Genomic DNA, 14,320 nt, shown 5'->3' on the forward strand with positions numbered 1-14,320 from the left:
TTTCCAAGAGTCAAAACAGCGGTCAATGGACACCATTTTCAAACAACACAAGATGTTCAAAAAGCTGTGACGAGGGTCTTGGAGGATATTACAGAAGATGTGTTTCAGAAATGTTACCATCAGTGGTAGAAGCGCTGGAAAAAGTGTGTGCAATCAGAAAGGAACTACTTTGAAGGAGACAACACTAAATTTGACTAAAACGGTAAGCAACCTTTTTTTTTTACAACAGTTTCATTACTTTATTGTCGCACCTCGTATATCAGTGATATTACAATACAATCCTTATAAAGGTGCCCGAGACGACAGTTGGTGAAGAGACTGTGAGATGGAAACGCGAAGGAACAACCATTCCCAGGCAGACAGACCTAAAGTCCTGACAGACATGGAGCGTCGAATATTGCGTAGAGTAGTTGTAAAAAATGCTTGAAATCTACGGAAGAAATCACTCGTGGGTTCCAAATGGCTACCAGCAGCCCACCTATCGCTGTTACTGTGCGTAGGGAGACAAAAAAAGGGTACAATGGTCGAGCATCTCTTCCTAAGCCACACATCTCTGCAGTCAATGGTGAGTGATGGTTGAGTTGGTGTAAAAAGAGGCTGTCGATAATGGATGACTGGAAACGAGTGAGTTTGAGTTATGAATTGCGCTGTACCCCCTGGCAGTCAGATGGAAGGGTTTAGGTTTGGCGAATGCTTGGAGAATGTTATCTGACGTCATGTGTAGTTCCAACAGTGAAGTACAGAGAAGGTGGTGCTACGGTGTGGGGGTGTTTTTAATGATTAAGGTATGGTCCCATTAGTCTGCTTAAGAAAACGCAGAATGCGGAAGGATACCAACACATTTTTCAACACTGTGTACTGTGTGAAGTAGGAGACGATGTTTGTTTGTATCAGCATGACAATGCACCCTGTTATAAATCAGCATATGTGAAGCAGTGATGTGTGAATAATAACCTTCCTTAAGTGGATTGGCCTGCCCAGGATTCTGACGTGAACTCAACAGAGCACCATGGGGGACTTCTCTCAAAACCCCCAGTGTACAACACTGTCTTCTCTGGTTTCGGATCTTGAGGAAGAATGGTCTGCCATTCCTCCATCGACATTCAGACACGTCATTGAAAGTGTCCCAATCAGAGTTGACGCCGTCATAAAGGTGAAGGGGGGACTTACCTGCTATTAATGCCATTTAACCATTTAATAGGTGTCCGGATGCTTTTTATCAGGCAATTTATAAGACGTAGAGCGATATATAGAGTGCCTCTCCTAAGGGACGTCGGGCGCATTTTCTCTGGTGTTTCAGCTCATATTTTCATTTCGTATCTACAGTGTGTAGATGGAGTCGGCCCAAACAACGCAGCATGTCATTCTCAATGGAGAGAAGTCTTCCGAAGTAAGAGTGATTTCAGGTGTGCCGCAGGGGAGTGTCGTAGGACCGTTGCTATTCACAATACGCATGAATGACCTTGTGGATGACATCGGAAGTTCACTGAGGCTTTTTGCGGATGATGCTGTGGTATATCGATAGGTTGTAAGAATGGAAAATTGTACTGAAATGCAGGAGGATCTGCAGCGAATTGACGAATGGTGCATGGAATGGCAATTGAATCTCAATGTAGACAAGTGTAATGTGCTGCGAATACATAGAAAGATAGATCCCTTATCATTTAGCTACAATATAGCAGGTCAGCAACTCGAAGCAGTTAATTCCATAAATTATCCGGGAGTAGGCATTAAGAGTGATTTAAAATGGAATGATCATATAAAGTTGATCGTCGGTAAAGCAGATGCCAGACTGAGATTCATTGGAAGAATCCTAAGGAAATGCAATCCGAAAACAAAGGAAGTAGGATACAGTGCGCTTGTTCGCCCACTGCTTGAATACTGCCCAGCAGTGTGGAATCCGTACCAGATAGGGTTGATAGAAGATATAGAGAAGATCCAACGGAGAGCAGCGCGCTTCGTTACAGGATCATTTAGTAATCGCGAAAGCGTTACGGAGATGATAGATAAACTCCAGTGGAAGACTGCAGGAGAGACGCTCAGTAGGTCGGTACGGGCTTTTATTGAAGTTTCGAGAACATACCGTCACCGAGAAGTCAAGCAGTATAGTGCTCCCTCCTACGTATATCTCGCGAAGAGACCATGAGGATAAAATCAGAGAGATTAGAGCCCACACAGAGGCATACCGGCAATCCTTCTTTCCACGAACAATACGAGGCTGGAATATAAGGGAGAACCGATAGATGTACTCAAGGTACCCTCCGCCACACACCGTCAGGTGGCTTGCGGAGTATTCATGTAGATGTAGATGTAGATCGCATGTTTCATACGTCGCTCAGTGTCAACAGGAAGCTTCGGTTTGTTTCCAGTCACAAACAAAATAATTTTTAAAGTGGAAGTTAACGCGTCCGTTCGATAGAACGGTCCCAGATTAGTCTGTTGTGTTATACGGTTTAGCGATATATACTGAAAAGGATAATAAGCTCTGAAAATAACTAGTACTCTACTAACGATTGAGTAGTGCTGCTGCGCAGAGGTAGCACACAGCGCGGGTAAGTAGGGTAAACACGTGGCTAACAAAGGTTTTATTGTGTTTTACAGTCCCTGTTAGTACATTGCCGGAAAAAATTAATACTCCTGGAAAGACGGCATTCATTTTGATCCGATGACTGCATATGCCACTTGGGGGGTAGTAGACGTACTGATAATGGTTTCAACATCTTCCACCAGCAGATAGCGTTGTGGCATAGCTACCAAAGCACCATCTGTGTCAACATTTTCACAGGGAATGCTTACAGCCAGATGGCCTTGTGTGATGCAGACTTGTGAAGCAAGCAGGCAACCATGCCACGGAGATGGACTAGTGCTTTCTACAACCAACCGAGCGAGTTTGAAAGAGGTCAAATTGTGGTCTTCCAAGTGGCAGAATGATCCTCTCGGAGAACTGCCACACAAGTTGGACGTTCTGCGTCAGTTGTGCAACGATGCTGGTATCAGCGCTTACGTGACACATTCTCAGACACGTAGACGAGGTTCTGGACGTCCACGCAGTACAGAAGCCCGAAAGGATCGTCTTATTCTAAGGGCAGCAGTGGCAGATCAACTAGTACGACAGAGATCTGAGGACTTGTGACCCGATTCATGGCAACACGAACTGCTGCGGCCCGGTTATTAGCAGTGAGATTAAGAGCACACGCACGTCTAGCCTGTCCTCCCCCTCCCCCCCCCCCCCACGCCACAGCATCTACGTGCCCGGCCCGGCTAGTTCCGTCAGCATCGACGTGCACAGCTCGACTGGTTCCGTCAGAGGGTCACTTGGAAGATGCATTGGCGCGCTGTGGTCTTCAGTGATGGTAGCAGATCCTGCCTGCACGCAAGTAATGATCGCTTGCACTTAGGACGTAGACCTAGTGAGCGCTATCTCGTAGAGTGCATTTCTCCAAGACATATTAGCCCCACTCCAGATCTTATAGTCTGGGATGCAATAAGCTACAACTGTAGTTCACCTTTGGTGTTTCTGGAGTGGCGCTAACCAGCGCTCAGTATGTGCAGAAAGTTGTTAGACCCATTCTTTTGCCGTTCTTGCAACAGGAAGGTGATGTGTTGTTACAATAGGGTAATGCTCGTCCACATACTGCCTGTGAAACTCAACGTTCTCTGCAAGACGTGCTGTAACTTCCCTGGCCAGCACGATCTCCGGACTTGGCTCCAATTGGTCAGGTGTGATATATGATTAGACAAGAAGCGACTCGTGCGACTCGTCAACCAACAGCTCTTACGGAACAACGGGAACAGCTCGAGCAGGCGTGTCATAACGTATCCCAGGACAGTATTTGTCATCTGTACGATCAATTGGATGCCAGTGTCAGAGTGTTCATTTCCGCCCGTGGGGGCTACCCTATGTACTAATATGGGTATTTCAGCATGAAGCGAAAACTGGAACCTCAGAACCGCTTGTGCTATTTATCTGTAAATGAAATCATTTTTTGTAGTCCATATTTACTGTTGCAGCAGTAAATCCTGAGTGAATTGGAAACCTCAAAAATGGTGCACTATTTTTTTCCCCGGGAGTTTACATATCTCTAAACTGAAAACCACAATAAACTAACTTGGGACCTTTCTATCGAATGGCCACGCTTAATTCTGCTGTAAAATATTTCCCTTTGTAACTGGAAACAAACTGGCGCTTTCCGTTGAAGCTAGGTGACGCATGAAACATGTGATGAGCGGTATTTGTTTGGCCCGAGTCCATCTACACCCTGTAAAACCGAAATTGAAAAAACCTGCGGAAACATCAGCGAAAATCAGCCTGACCACTTAGGAGAGAACCCGGTATATGCAGAGTGTTACAGCTGCCCCTAATAATGTTGTTTCATGAAACTTGCAATTCTGTATCTGGCCTTCAAAAAATATGTGCGAGAATTTCATATTCTCTCGCACGCTACGCACAAATTCTTAGTCCTGCAGAGAAAATGAACAGGACCTTTTTGTAGGAAATTTAGTATGGTTAGATTTTATACTAGGATACAGTTCCGCTGCAGGCCTTTGTTTTCGAATTATTCAAGAATACGCAGAAAAGTGACCCTCAAACCCACTTCCACTCCCACGCTCATCCCTCACCGGTCAGGATTTCTAGTTTGTTGTTCGTGGCACTCACTCCCACCACTGTACAGAAATTTCCGATTACACAAATTATTCCCAATATTCGACCTTTTCTGGTCTCCATTTATTGGGCTATTACGTCGCCAGTATAGCCGGCTATTTTGTTAACATTATTGACTTACACGTGCCCGTGAGGGCAACGAATGAAAAACGACTTTTGTAAACGTTGCACCAAAACGAATTACGATGACAATTCGAGGCAAAGTTCGTCCTCACAAGCACATTAGTTTCGTATCAAAAGGCCTGACGAATACAATTCCATTGTTTATTTTATGCTGTCAAAATTCACAAAAATTTTAGATGAAATTAAAGCAAACGTAAATTTTACAATTCGTAAGTGCTCCACTAAGCCGATGGCGTAATAAGGCCAGTCATTGAAGATCAAAAAAGGTAGAATGTGGGATTTAATTCGTACAGTAGCATACTTTTGTACACTGTTACGATGGAGTACCATGAAGAACATACCAGAAATCCTGACTGGTGGTCGCTGAGCGAGGTAATGGGTGCGTTTGAAGATCACTTTTATACATTATTCTTGAATAACTCGTGAACTACGACCTCTAGTGAAAACGTATCGCAGTACAAAATTTAGGTACATAGAATGTCTCACAAAAATGTCCTGTTTATTTTTTCTGTAGGACTAATAGTTTGCACGTAGCGAGCAAGAAAGTGTGAAAACCTCGCGCGTGATTTTTCAAGACCAGATATAACGTTGTGGTTTGCATAAAACGACATCGCTATGGTAAGCTGAATCACTTCGCACATAGTGAACGTTCTCAGAGGGATCCATGGTGTCTGGCGGGTCGTTACAGAGTATAAGGCAATTTTATTTATCCGTAGTCACCCTTGTTCCTGTGAAAAGACCTTCAAAAAATGGTTCAAATGGCTCTGAGTACTATGGGACTTAACATCTAAGGTCATCAGTCCCCTAGAACTTAGAACTACTTAAACCTAACTAACCTAAGGACATCACACACATCCATGCCCGAGGCAGGATTCGAACCTGCGACCATAGCAGTCTCGGGGTTCCGGACTGACGCGCCTAGAACCGCACGGCCACCACGGCCGGAAAAGACCTTCACAACAGTGAATAAACCCGTAACGTGCGATAACCATAATGTACGACACAGAGTAATGCGAAACTCTCAAATGCAGAAGTACAGCGATGTTGTTTTCCATCAGTGAGGGAGCAGCTCAGCGTAACGTCGTTGTACCGCTCTTCCTTTGCATTCAGTGAATCCATACGCCACGTATATATAGGGTGATTTTTTCCACCGTGTACAAAGTCTAGGGATTGATCGATGAGAGGATACTGGATAAAAAAAGTCTGCTGAACTTATGTCCGGAAATTCGTGGTTTCCATGCTAGTGACCATTTATTCAATCATATTTTGTTACAGAGACTGTGGTGTCACCGCCAGACACCACACTTGCTAGGTGGTAGCCTTTAAATCGGCCGCGGTCCGTTAGTATACGTCGGACCCGCGTGTCGCCACTATCAGTGATTGCAGACCGAGCGCCGCCACACGGCAGGTCTAGAGAGACTTCCTCGCACTCGCCCCACTTGTACAGCCGACTTTGCTAGCGATGGTTCACTGACAAAATACGCTCTCATTTGCCGAGACGATAGTTAGCATAGCCTTCAGCCACGTCATTTGCTACGACCTAGCAAGGCGCCATTACCAGTTACTATGGATGCTGTATAACATGTACCGCCAAGAGCGATGTTCACCATTTATGGATTAAAGTTAAGTATTCCACAGCTACGTCCTTTTTTGCTAGTCTAATTTCCTTGACCTGTTCCAGACCTCACGCCAGCCTGCGTGACCTAAAACGCGTGCCTTTCGGCTTCCTCTCAAAACCGGGTTGGCTCTCTTGCCAATCCACAACAGAGACTGCGGTCTAATACGCGCTGTACCATGCAGTCACTGTTACAGTACGCATGGTTTCCTCCTAGAGGGCGGTACTGTTCTTATATGTCATGATCTAGGGCCCTCTCTTGCCATAGCAATTGGTAATATTGTGTCCGTGTCAGTTTTCTTACTGATTCACCTTGTACTGCATGTGTTACAGCGTTGTACACAATGGTTCTGTATTCGAATCGAGAGCTTGCCGACATGGCGTTTAGTTACGAAAGGCAAAAGGTAACGGGCGGCGGGGTGCAAACTTGTACCAGGAGACCTAGCCCCGCAAACAACAACCACAGCATTTAGTGTTTGTTACAGTGTTTTGCTGTTTGTCTGAGGCAGGGTCGTTTCAGGAAGCAGGAAATCATGAAGGACGTATCGGAAATGTTCGGGCACCAGACTTGGAGGAAGATGTGATTAACACTGTGGAAGGCGACCGCCGTGTCAGTTGGCTCGCCAGTACAGGGTAAGCCAGACGACCGTGTGGAACATTCCCCATGACAATTGTTATACCCTTCTCACTTACAGCGCATTCAGGGCTTACTAGCGACAGACTGCCCGCATATGGAGCAGTTTTGTCACTGGTTTCTTCACCGGGCAATCACGATTCCGGGATTTGTGTCATTCATCCTACTCACAGAGGAAGCCACCTTTAAACGGAGTGGTATCTTCAACTTTAATAACAGTCACCTGTGGAATAGTATGCGGAACCTCCATGGTATGGTGACAGCGAATCATCAGCATTTACGCAGCCGGAATGTGTGGACCGTGATAATTGACGACCGTATTTTGTGACCAGTCTTCCTTCCACGTCGCCTAACAGGCCGGAACTATAGGCGTTTCTTGCGGGTGACTTTGCCTTCCCTTCTGGAAGAAGTGCCATTGATGATTCGAAGGGTTATGTAGCTGCTACATGATGGTGCTCCACCCCACTTCGCCGTTAACGCCCGGACGCATCTCAATCATGTCGTCCTTGGTCTATGGATCGGACAAGGGTGTCAAGTCGCATAGACTGCTCGTTCACCGGATCTCACACCGTGCGATTTCTGGTTATGGGGCCATCTCAGAAGCATCGTGTATGAAGAGCCCATTCCATATGTGGAGACACTGGAGCAGCGTATTCGTGCTGCCTTTGACAGTGTTCGGATACAGCCTGGCCGATGTGAACGTGTGAGGCAGAACATGCTACGGCGCGTACACGCATGCGTTGAGGCACATGGAAACTATTTCCAACACATACTGTAATTGTGGCTGCACGGTACAGCACGTATTAGACCGCAACCTCTGTAACAACGTATGACTGAATGAATTGTCCATAGCTTGGAAACCAGCACACTGGACTCGCATTCGGGAGGACGACGGTTCAATCTCGCGTCCGGCCATCCTGATTTAGGTTTTCCGTGATTTCCCTAAATCGGCCCAGGCAAATGCCGGGATGGTTTCTTTGAAAGGGCACGGCCGACTTCCTTCCCCGCCCTTCCCTAATCCGATGAGACCGATGACCTTGCTGTCTGGTCTCCTCCCCCAAACAACCCAACCCCTAGCTTGAAAACCATGTACTCCGACATAAGTTCATTTGATCTTTTTTGTTCCTCATCCTCGCATCCATCAATTCTTAGAGAGTGTACACGGTGGAAGAGATCACCCTGTATGGACCAACTCCTCATCAATAAGCCTGTTTATAGTATTACTTTGTATCACTGTTAACGCACGTCTATCAGTTCCGGAAAACAAAACTGTAGACAGAGCCGAGCAGTGCTGAATGCACACTTGAGTGCAGCATATTAAAAGAGGGCATTACTCTTTTAAACAGCAGGTACCGTGAGCGAATGGAAACAAGACACGCAACACATACCGTTGACATTTTAACTGTTTTGCACTATTTTCAGGAGGTAAATGGGGCAAGAAACCGAACGAAATGCAGTATCTCTGTAACAACCCGCCGGAGACCGTGGGTACATTTAATGAAAATACAAAGCAGGTATCCCTCAAAATCATCTGGAAGTTTGTCGGTGGAGTCCTAATAGTCGTCAGGCGCATTTTAGCTAGTGTTTTGGTATATATTTGCAAGTTTGTTTTTGCAACGTGTAGTTGGAGTCACCTCGCAACAAATACAGGTTATCACATCTTTCATGCGACGTCCAATGTCGCTGGAGGCGTCGGTTTGTGTCCCGTTACGAAGAAAGTCTTTTTTATTGAGGAATTGTACGTGCCCTTTCAGCAGAGCAGTACAAAATTAGTCTAATGCAATATTTGTTTCGTCTATATTAATTAACGAGACAGTAAATCACGAAGAAAAACAAGTACTCCAGCAGCGACTAAGCAGCGCGACTACATAGCGTTGCAATCGGCGCAGGCCATGGCGAAAGTGGTACTGCTCGAAGACTGATTATTCTTCGTGTTTTACTGTCTCTGTTAATGCATATCGATAAAACGAGTATCATACTAGACTCTTTTGCTACAGAGATATCGACTGGATACTTAAATTCCGTTTTAAATATCATTTCGTTCGTAACAGGAAGCAAACTGACGCTTTCCATCGACATTAAGCATAGCATGAAAGACTTGATGAGCAGTATTTGTTTTGGGCGACTCCAGTTACAGCTCGCAAAAACGGCAAATATCTGCCGAAACAACAGAGAAAATACGCCTCACGACTCTTACGAGGAACATCGGAAAATAGAATGGCGTTCAAAAGCTATCTAAAACAAAGGAACACAAAAGAAAGATTATTTTCAGTCCTATGTTTTATAATTCGCTCATTGATACGACTCGATGCCAGGTGGGTAACTTGATAGGGCAGTTCATTTCATGCATCACTTAGCCGTTGACAGTATAGTGGTGATTGGTGTTTGAAATGAACTGTGTTTCTAAAAATAAGTTTTTTTGCAATGGTGTGTGATGATACGACAAGCCACCAGAGTACATTGGTGGTCTCTTCCTTTCACCATGCTATCAAGCCCAACAGTGTATACAGAGTACAACAAAACGGTACCGACAAACGTCCAGGGGTTGTAGGTGTTGTCTTGAGGAAGTGGCCTAGTCGCAAACGTGTGACTCTACAACTTCGATGCTCTGTAGCGTCACTGAATGTAACAGAGGTTCCTATTTTGAATTTGTTCCTCGCAAAAACCAACTACAATCCACCGAAGTTTGACTGTGTCGTTTAGTTGGCGCCCTGCATGATGGGAGTGCGCTGCGTCAGGTGATCAGTGAGCAGTGTGAAGGACCATGACAAACTGAAAAAATGCAGTCTGCTGGTTTCAGGAAATCATAGAAGCGTCTGATAGATTTTGAAAACAGCATCATTGTAACTCTACATGTGACCGTCTGGTAGGGCTGTACGACATTCAGGCATGTGGGTGTTTGGATATAATAGTAGTCCGAGTCTGGATTGATTGCGACCGTGGAGAGAATGACGCGCGTCATTAATGTTACGGTCGGCCAAGCACATCATATCCCCTTCGCATCTGCTACTGCCATCCGGGTACAAATAATCGACTGACTAGAACACTCCCTCGCCGTTGGTTGGAGAATAGCAGAAGCCAGGTTACTGCATCTCCGCCCCCATGCGTAGGCAGCCGTTAACACAACAGGCACCTGCATCTCGAATGGTATGCTACCCGGAAAGCATGGTATGTTGACGAGTGGCGTTGCATTATTCTCACCGACGTCACTCGGTTTTGCACTATCCAGGATACTCATGGTTTGCAAGTATACATCTCTTCCGCAATTAACCATAGGCATCGTTGTGAGTGCCTTCTGAAACATACTGGTTGTGTAATGATACAGCAGTTCATTATGTTAAGATATACTAGTTATAACAAAATAAAACAATTAAGGTTGTAGGCAGTCAAAATTTACATTTCTGATAGAACGACAATAATGCAACAATTATTGTCAAAAACCAGGTACTGAGACCGAGACCACTAGCCCAGTGTGGAAGAGAGCAAGGGAAGAGATTGAGAGACATTATGCTGAAAAAACAACTGCTAGTGGAGTTATGCAACTGAGGAACTCAGTATAATCAACGAGCCCGCCCGGTTAGTCGAGCGGTCTAGCGCACGGCTTTCCGGAGTCGAAGGAGCGCCTGGTCCCCGGCACGAATCCGCCCGGCGGACTTGTGTCGAGGGCCGGTGATCCAGCCAGTCTGTGGATGGCTTTTAGGCGGTTTTCCATCTGCCTCGGCGAATGCGGGCTGGTTCCCCTTATTCCGCCTCAGCTACACTATGTAGGCGATTGCTGCGCAAACACGTTCTCCATGTACGCGTACACAACCATTACTCTACCACGCAAACATAGGGGTTACACTCGTCTAGTGTGAGACGTTCCCGGGGATTGGGGGGGGGGGTGTCCACGGGGGACCGAACCGCAATATAACCCTGAGGCAGTGGTTCGGTGTGGGGCGGCGGACAGGTGAAGTGGACTGCGGTAGTCGTCGTGGGGTTGTGGACCACTGCGGCTGAGGCGGGGACGGAGGCTCTCCGTCGTTTCTAGGTCCCCGGTTAACATAAAATACAATGCAATACAATGATCAACGAAGCACAAAGTCAGAGAGCTGTTTTGGATGTAGCTTTAAGAAGAAAGCACTTCTTTAAACCATTAGTGAGAATGGTGAAGTATCTGACAGATTCCTTCCACTGAAATGAAATGCTTATTTACCACTCTTTTTTTTTTTTTGTTCGTAACGTAAAGTAATGCCAAAGTCAAGTAAATTAAAAATAATTCTGAAATTCCAGAAAAACTTTTCTAATTTAATTGTGGTCACAATTTTGCCTCGTGTAAACACGCAATCCAAGGTACTTCTGAGCTTATTGGGTACTTTACACTACACATAAAAAACAGTAACACAAAGTGCTTCCATTATTCATTCATCTGTTAATCGTGTATTTTGGGATAAAGACAGGCATATTTTACTACAGTATGATTTTTAGGTGTGTACTACCTCTGGTCAGTGTGGCGGTGATAGTGTGCGCTGGCATGTTGTACTGCCTCTAGTCAGTATGGTGATGTATGATGTGTGTATCCATGTATCACCTCTGGTCGATATGGCGATGTATGGTGTGGTTCAAATGGCTATAAGCACTATGGGACTTAATATCTGAGGGCATCATTCCCCTAAACTTAGAACTACTTAAACCTAACTAACGTAAGGACATCACACACATCCATGCCCGAGGCAGGATTCGAACCTGCACCCGTAGCAGCAGCGCGGTTCCGGACTGAAGCGCCTAGAACCGCTCGGGGTTCTGGTGTGTGCAGGTATCTTGTACAGACTTTCGTCAGTATGGCGGCGCATTGTGTGTGCAAACATGTTGTACTGACTCTGATCAGTGTGGTGGTGTATGGTGCATGCAGGCATGCTGCATTGGTTCTGGGCAGCTTGGTGATAAATGGTGTGCACAGATATGTTGCATTGCCTCTGTCAGTATGGTAGTGTATGATGTGAGCAGGCATGCTGTACTGCCTCTGGTCAGTGTCACGCTAAATGGTGTGTGCAGGTATGTTGTACTGCCTCTGATCTTTATGGTGGTGTATGGTGTGCGCAGGCATGGCGACAGGCATCGTGACGAACACACGTGTGACGCACGCGACGCCCGCTGCCCTGTATGCACACTCGGCTAGCCGCTACTGGGAGGACGATTCCAAGATGTCGCCCGCCACGCGAAAGATCTGCAAGGACATCGCAAGACAGCTCGTCGAAGACACACCAGGTCGCAATATCACGGTAAGTATCAACTACACTTCAGTTAATTTATCTGCATGTAACATAAAACAGAGTATGACACGATTCAACAGCTGACAATGGACAATCGCAATTGTGTGTAACGGTGTCTAAATCCACAGTTGACCAACAGATTTAGCTTTCTCACGGTTTCATAAAATCGCTTAAGGCGAATGCCGGGATGTTTCCGTTGAAACGGCCACAACCAGTTTCCTTGCGCATCTTTTTGGAGTCCGAATTTATGTTCCGTATTTGTGATATCGGTGTCGATGGGATAAAAAAAATGGTTCAAATGGCTCTGAGCACTATGGGACTTAACTGCTGAGGTCATCAGTCTCCTAGAACTTAGAACTACTTAAACCTAAGAAACCTAAGGACACTACACACACCCATGCCCGAGGCAGGATTCGAACCTGCGACCGTAGCGGTCGCGCGGTTCCAGACTGCAGCGCCTAGAACCGCTCGTCCACTCCAGCCGGCTTCGATGGGATAGTAAATTAACCTCTTCCTTTACTTTCCCATGATCTAAATGGTGTGGTTATCGTTCCATAGATTGTTGTTGTTATGGTCTTCAGTCCTGAGACTGGTTTGATGCAGCTCTCCATGCTACTCTATCCTGTGCAAGCTTCTTCATCTCCCAGTACCTACTGCAACCTACATCCTTCTGAATCTGCTTAGTGTATTCATCTCTTGGTCTCCCCCTACGATTTTTACCCTCCACGCTGCCCTCCAATACTAAATTGGTGATCCCTTGATGCCTCAGAACATGTCCTACCAACCGATCCCTTCTTCTGGTCAAGTTGTGCCACAAACTTCTCTTCTCCCCAATCCTATTCAATACTTCCTCATTAGTTATGTGATCTACCCATCTAATCTTCAGCATTCTTCTGTAGCACCACATTTCGAAAGCTTCTATTCTCTTCTTGTCCAAACTATTTACCGTCCATGTTTCACTTCCATACATGGCTACACTCCATACAAATACTTTCAGAAATGACTTCCTGACACTTAAATCTATACTCGATGTTAACAAATTTCTCTTCTTCAGAAACGCTTTCCTTGCCATTTCCAGTCTACATTTTATATCCTCTCTACTTCGACCATCATCAGTTATTTTGCTCCCCAAATAGCAAAACTCCTTTACTACTTTAAGTGTCTCATTTCCTAATCTAATACCCTCAACATCACCCGACATAATTCGACTACATTCCATTATCCTCGTTTTGCTTTTGTTGATGTTCATCTTATATCCTCCCTTCAAGACACCATCCATTCCATTCAACTGCTCTTCCAAGTCCTTTGCTGTCTCTGACAGAATTACAATGTCATCGGCGAACCTCAACGTTTTTATTTCTTCTCTATGGATTTTAATACCTACTCCGAATTTTTCTTTTGTTTCCTTTACTGCTTGCTCAATATAGATAGCCCATTCGAATACTGATGATAGGAGAAATTCTCATTGCCGGCATCTGGCTGACAAAGAGATACTAACGTGTGGCATACTATGTACCCGTTACTTGGCTCTGTGGTAGTACTCCATGTTGATTCGCAAACATCTCCGCAATGTATCAGAGAGTAAGAACATGTGATACTATTGACAATTCCCAGACTATCAAATAGCTACGGTCAGTTCTGCAGCCCTCTTAGTGCTTATTAGCGAAAAGGAGATTCAGTGACAACACTGGCTGGAATGCTGTTCATGAATGGTAGCACAACAGGTTGAATCACCAGACTAACGTACAAATATGCAATCAGTCTGCGTGGGATAACCACGAGAGTGCTGGTACTGCTACGCGAAATCGCACCGTCGACCACACCTGCAGGTGTAGGTCGAGTGTGTCTAGCATGCAGACAGGTTGGCAGCAGGTCCTCAACTGGCCACTTACTAACCAACACACGACAATCACTGGAATGGCGGCAGAACGGGTTTTCATCAGAAAACGCAACAGACCTTCACCCTGTCGTCCAATGAGCTCTCGCTTGACACCACTGAAGTCGCAAATGGCGGTGGTTTGTGGTCAGCAGAA

The 14,320-nt window shown here is 45.6% G+C and overlaps 1 protein-coding gene across 1 annotated transcript in view; it reads left to right on the forward strand.

The window, feature by feature from the left end:
- LOC126184393 (alkaline phosphatase-like) overlaps positions 1-14,320 on the forward strand; it is a 1,034,434-nt gene that overhangs the window by 553,396 nt on the left and 466,718 nt on the right. The window contains exon 4 of the mRNA XM_049926777.1: positions 12,118-12,296. Coding sequence (XP_049782734.1) covers positions 12,118-12,296 — 179 coding nt within the window. The remainder of the gene's footprint in view (positions 1-12,117; positions 12,297-14,320) is intronic.

This window comes from Schistocerca cancellata, chromosome 4 (assembly GCF_023864275.1).
Source record: "Schistocerca cancellata isolate TAMUIC-IGC-003103 chromosome 4, iqSchCanc2.1, whole genome shotgun sequence".
In the NCBI taxonomy this organism is placed as follows: domain Eukaryota; kingdom Metazoa; phylum Arthropoda; class Insecta; order Orthoptera; family Acrididae; genus Schistocerca; species Schistocerca cancellata.